Source organism: Muntiacus reevesi, chromosome 4 (genome assembly GCF_963930625.1).
Source record: "Muntiacus reevesi chromosome 4, mMunRee1.1, whole genome shotgun sequence".
NCBI lineage: Eukaryota > Metazoa > Chordata > Mammalia > Artiodactyla > Cervidae > Muntiacus > Muntiacus reevesi.
The window spans coordinates 67,220,773-67,226,595 of record NC_089252.1 but is presented as its reverse complement, the minus strand read 5'-3'; the positions used below and the strand labels follow the sequence as shown (position 1 = coordinate 67,226,595).

The following is a 5,823-nucleotide window of genomic DNA, read 5'->3' as shown; positions in this document are numbered from 1 at the left end:
AGACAGGAGGAGAAGGGGACAACAGAGGATGAGATGGTTGGATGGCATCACCAACTCAATGGACATGAGTTTGGGTAAACTCTGGGAGTTGGTAATGGACAGGGAGGCCTGGCATGCTGTGGTCCATGGGGTTGCAAAGAGTCGGACACAACTGAGCAACCGAACTGAACTGAACTGTGTTCCCCAGAAGCTAGACACGGTGCAGCAAGAGAAAAATGGGCCTAATGTTCTAATGGTCCTAATGAAAACATACAGTTACACCCACCTTAAAAAGGGTTTCTATCACAAGAGGCACACGTAGGACAGCTCTTGTTCTTTGCAGAATCAACATCAAGAGATTTTGGAAGTATAATTTTTTGGTTCTTGGGTAGCTGGTGATTCTTGGTCCTGGCACCCTTTAAAAAAAAAAAAAAGCAAAAACAAACTTTGCGTAGAAATCAAGCTGGGTTTTCTATGTTTGTTACTGAAGGGGAAGGAACTTTCTTCCCAGTGATCTGAGAGGGTTGTTTGGGTATCACTAGAGGTTCTGAATCCCCATCCTGAGGGGACAGCTCCCAACTTTGGAGCAAGGGAGGCCCTGAGGCACTGGAGGAGACAGGTGGCCCCATCCGAGGATGGGGCGCCAGGGTTGTGTGGTCTGCAGCCTCGGGGAGCATTGGATGTGATGGACACTAAAGGGAGAGTGAAACCCTGTTGGCTAGTCTTTGTCTTTTGGTGTCCTTACATTTCTGTCTCCTCCTGATTAAATGAATGAAACTGCAAGCTTTAAGAGGACAGGAGAGGCAGCCGCTGGCTAGGAAGTTCAAAACCACACTTTATGACCAAGGAACATAGAAACTTTGAGTAGTCATCTTCCTTTTCAATCACTCTGAACTCTATTCTGCTTTACAGATAAGAGGAAACCAAGGCTAAGACAGGAGAGTAATGGCTCAGATGCACAAGGAAACACAGAAGTATAACTTGCAGACCCTGCCATGTCATGTGGGGTTTTGTAAGGACTGCCCAGGAACCCCTCCTGTCCCCACTCTTCATCCACTCTCATCCCCAAGTGTTTTTGTGACGATGAGTAGTGACTCCTTTCTCCATCCCAAGTGGTTATCTTAACACTGAAGCCTTTAATTCTTCCTCTCGGGAACATGGATCTCTTCTATAACATGTAGCAAAGATGATCAAGCCAGACAATGGGAACATTAGCGGCTCAGAAGCTCATCCCCAGTGGGAGACCAAACATACACATAACCAGGAAAAACTATGCACAGGTTTATTTATTGTCTTTTATTGTATTTCTAAAAAGGCAATATCAACTTACCCTGTTAAAAATCACCTTCTGAAAATAAATTTTTTGGAAATGCATTCTTTATAAATGGAAAGCATGCAATAATGTATAAATTTACAGAAGCATTTTAAACTGGTTAACTCAGGTAATAGTTTGCAAAATAGGTTTTGTTTTTGGAGCAATTACAGATATCCTTAGACTTTGTAAGTCTTAATTCTGATTAAGGCTGTAAGAACAGAGATTTCTCTTAATGACTAATTACATAATTAAAATGACTTGTAAGAAGTGACTGATTGAAATTTTGAATCATCCAAAAGTTAAAAACCAGGGCCAATATTTTAAAAGATGACACTTTTCACAATTCCAAATTTTTTGGAAGTCATATTTATGCCATATCAGCATTAACTTTTAGTGGATTATTTTTGCCTTACTTGATGGCAGGCACTTTGAAATGATTAAGGAAGCTATGTCTTACTTGATTAGTCCTTGTTATTTTTGGTTTTGAAGGAAATGTTTGTAAATGAGTAAAGGACCCCAAATAAATGTATCTGGGCCTATGTATTATTTCTTAAATTTGAATACTTATTATTAATGAAAATAAAATACACCACAAGCATATGAAACTGTGTTTGAATTTCCACAAGTTACATTTAGATTTGTTAATGCCTTGCATTTCATGTTTAGAAATCAGACCATTCTAATGCCCTCTTAAGCTTATACTTGTTCTCAGCATTGGAAGTTTGGCTTTCATTAACAAATAATCCTTCACAATAAAAGAATCCAGATCTAATTCCATGCCTTTACTATTCGTTTCTGCAGACACCTGGCTTCATGGAGTACACTGTGCTTCAGATATATGATTAGGAAACCACTGGGACAGTAAGCTGAAGTTTTTCTATATTGTTTCACAGAAGCTAGTAAAAGTTTAAAGGCCTCATTTTCGCAGCAAGAATTAGCGCTTTACTCCCCCAGTCAATGCTCTACAAACCCCTCTAAAGAATGCCATGAAAAAAAAAAAAAAATCCCATGAGTTCAGGTTGGAAGGGAATGGTCTTCCCTTTCCAAAATCATCTCTCTCCTCCCTGAAACATGCTCAGGACTGTCTCAGGTTCATTCATCCCTGCAGGAAAGCCTGGCGCAGCAAGGAAGGATGCCTCGGTCCAGGGGAACTCTGGTCACACTGAACTTGTGCTTGGCAGGAAGAAAACGTGACTGCCAGGTGAGAAGCCCTGCTTTTTGCAGTGGATGTAATTCTTCTCCCCTGTACTTGTTCAGGAAATTGTTACTTTGATTGCAATTTTAAATAAGCTCTCAACTTGGGAAGCTTATTAACTATTTCTTGCGTTTTCAGTTTTTACAGAGCATCGCGGAGATCATGGTCCACTGTGGACTGTGTGTAAGATGAGCTGGGGGTGTCAGTGTACATTGGGAGGAATCGACAGTATTGGCAGAGCACCAAAGTGCCCCGGCAGGTTTTGAAGAGCTGTACGATGTACTTGCGAAATTTCTCCCCCAGGAAGAAGTAGATGACAGGATTGAGACAGCAGTGAACAAAAGCCAGGGTCTCTGTGGTCTGAATGGCATAGTCCAGGTGTCGCTCAAATGTGCAGTCCTGAAGGACCTCCAGCTCCACCAGGGTCTCCAGGAAGAGCACCACATTGTAAGGGGTCCAGAAACCCAGGAAGAGGACCACCACGGCAAAGATCATCTTCACTGCCTTGTTCTTCTTCTCGTTTTTGCAGTGCTGCAAAGTCCTAATGATCATGGAGTAGCAGAACAGCATGATCCCCAAAGGGATCACCAGCCCTAGAATGTTGATCTCCAGGGAGCTGAGGACCTTCCACCTCGTGGAGTTGAAAGAGTACTTGGTTTTGCAGTAGGTGTGGTTGCGCTCGGTATAGCACGTGCTGAACATGAGGCCTGGGAGGGAGGCGAGCACAGCCACTGACCACGTGGCCACGCTGGTGATGACCCCGTAAGTCAAGGTCCGGGCTCTCAGGGAGAAGACGGCGTGCACGATGGCCAGGTACCTGTCGATGCTCATGAGCGTGATGAAGAAGATCCCACTGTAGAAGCCCACCAGATATATCCAAGAAATGAGCTTGCAGAGGCCAAGCCCGAACACCCACTGGTCTGCAGCGTAGTAGCCCCAGAAAGGGAGTGAGAGCACGAAGAGCAGGTCTGAGATAGCGAGGTTGAGCAGGTACACGTCAGTCATGGACTTGAGCCGCTTGTACTTGAACAGGACCAAGACCACCACAGAATTTCCAAGCAGACCGAAGAGGAAGACCAAGGAGTAAAGTGGGGGCAGGAAGAGCCCCCCAAATGCCTTGACTCCGTCCTTGTTGCAAGGCTTGGGGAGGTTTTCATAGAGATAATAACTGTTATAGATGCTTTCATCCAGGGTGGTGTCTGCTGTATCCGTGGGGTTCATTTTCAGCTTTACAGGCTCCTCAAGGCAGGTCTGAGCCCAACCAGAAGAACCTAATGAGGGGAAGAGCCAACAGATTTCTATAAGAACAGAAACAAATCACAACGGTGCTGTGTGCAGAGCACAGCTGCGTCGCCCAGATCATCAGACACTCTTCCCGAGCTTCCGGCATTGAGGGGCTCAGGTCCTTGAACTGAAGAGCAGTGCAGCCACAGTGAAATAATCCTGCCCTTTGGCGGCAGACAGATACCAAACTCCAGCTCTGCCACTTTCCCTACCCCTCTGCTGGGAGCTCTGGTTCTCCCATTTGTAAGCGGGAGAAGTAAAACCTTCTTTCAATGAGGTGTTTTTCAAGGATGTATTTCTGAAAGCTAGTCTAGCATTTACTGAAATCACTCACAGAAATGACAAGACCAGATGACCTGCCAAACAGTACCGCAGCCAGGGCCTTTCTGACATGAAAGCAAAAAAAAAAAAAAAGAAAGAAAATCTATGCATGTTTCCCCTTCAGATTGTAAAGCCCAAAATTCAGAGGCTAGAAAGGAACCAGGTCTTGCTTTTGTATTAAAATTCTAATTCCTTCTGTGTGTTTTGCACTTTGCAGATTTCATAGCATGTTCGCTGGTATTGTGCATTCAATCCAGTTGTGTATTCCTGTTCCTACACCCCTTCCAACAAAAACCTGGTATTCTAAGCCAAATAGCATACTGAGCTGTGGTATAGATGACTCACGAAAGTCTCAGAGAAGTTAAGCATCTTCTGAAGACCACACGGTCACACAGAGAATGTATTCTTTGGGCCCCACATCCCAGTGATGTGCTGTAGGTGAACCAGGTCTGGGAGGGTGAGGAGGTGGGGCTGGGGGGGCTCTGATGTGTGGCTCGTGCTGGTTCCCATGATGTAAACACTCCCACCATGTGTGTGTACTAAGTCGCTTCAGTCATGTCCTACTCTTTGCAACCCCCTGGACTGTAGCCCACCAGGTTCCTCTGTCCATGCCCTTCTCCAGGCGATCTTCCCAACTCAGGGATCGAACCTACATCTCCTGCATTGAAGGCGTATTCCTTTACCATCGAGCCACTGGGGAAGCCCAAACACTCCCACCATGGCCAAGGTCAGATCACCAACTGCCCCACAAAATTTCTGAAGATTTAACAATCAGCTACAGAGCACTGTTGCAAGTGGGCCCCAGCACACCACACTCAAGTCCCGTGTTTGCTCTGGAGCGCTGTCTTACCTGGAACACACCTGGACTCCCAGGCTGGGTGGCTGGCCACTCCCGGGCCAATCTGACACTAAAGCAGCAAATGTGTTTTTCCAGGCCCTATGGAAGATGGCAGTATTCAGTTGGGTAAGTTGAGGGAAATTTTTGGTCTTTTCATCAGAACTGCATATAAAGATCAATTTTATGCACGAATGCTATCAGAGTGGCAATTAGCAGGATAGATCTAGAAAAGGCACGTCATAGCCAGAAATAAAATCTCTACCTTCCCAACCACCTTCATTTCTTATCTAAACTGGCAGATGAGGTTACAGTCTTAACCTTACACACACGCTCAACCACCCTCATTTCCTATCTAAATTGGCAGATGAAGAGGTTAAAACCTTCTGAAAGTTACACACATGTCCATATGTGAGTCAGAGCAATGCAGGAGGGTTTCTGCCTCAAGGTCACCTCTCCTTGCATCCTTCTTAGTGGCACCCTGATATTCTTAATCAAAGCCCTATCACATCATTCAATAATTCCACATACATTCCCCATCTCCCACTCTGACCACCACACACCCAAACACCCAAACTACGTGTTTCTCAATAGAGAGGTTTTGATTTATTCCTGCAAAGGGATGCCAAAGACCTGGGGCATCGCAGGTTCTCAAAAAAAAAAAAATGTGTTAAATGATTATCAATTCCAATTAAACAAATAACAATTCTGGTCTACCGCCATCATTTTACCAGTGAACATGAAAGGAATAAGAGAGGCTGAGGTGTTAGGAAATTATCAGGAGACGAAACAGAAGTCGACACAGCTGGTAAATGTCTGGAATTATTCTGCAGCCCTTATTTGACTGGTGTCTCTTGAGCCGGGAGTCTTGATAGAAGCCAGAAGTGGAAAAGT

General features: G+C 44.8%; 1 protein-coding gene and 1 non-coding gene across 2 annotated transcripts; one reads left to right on the top strand and one right to left on the bottom strand.

Moving 5' to 3' along the window:
• Nucleotides 1-268: 268 nt before the first annotated feature.
• On the top strand, nt 269-398 carry LOC136168118 (U11 spliceosomal RNA). The gene has a single exon (XR_010663268.1). It is a non-coding gene; the product is annotated as a U11 spliceosomal RNA (small nuclear RNA).
• Nucleotides 399-2,630: 2,232 nt separating this feature from the next.
• CCR4 (C-C motif chemokine receptor 4) lies at nt 2,631-4,985 on the bottom strand. Its single transcript, XM_065935234.1, has 2 exons — nt 4,945-4,985; nt 2,631-3,760 (listed from the first exon to the last, which is right to left on the bottom strand). Exon 2 carries the CDS (start codon nt 3,708-3,710, stop codon nt 2,631-2,633), a length of 1,080 nt encoding a protein of 359 aa, XP_065791306.1. The 5' UTR covers nt 3,711-3,760; nt 4,945-4,985.
• Between the last annotated feature and the right edge of the window lie 838 nt (nt 4,986-5,823).

Bases quoted from the DNA above. Each gene is read 5' to 3' on its own strand.
- CCR4 (XM_065935234.1), bottom strand. From the start codon at position 3,710: ATGAACCCCACGGATACAGCAGACACCACCCTGGATGAAAGCATCTAT.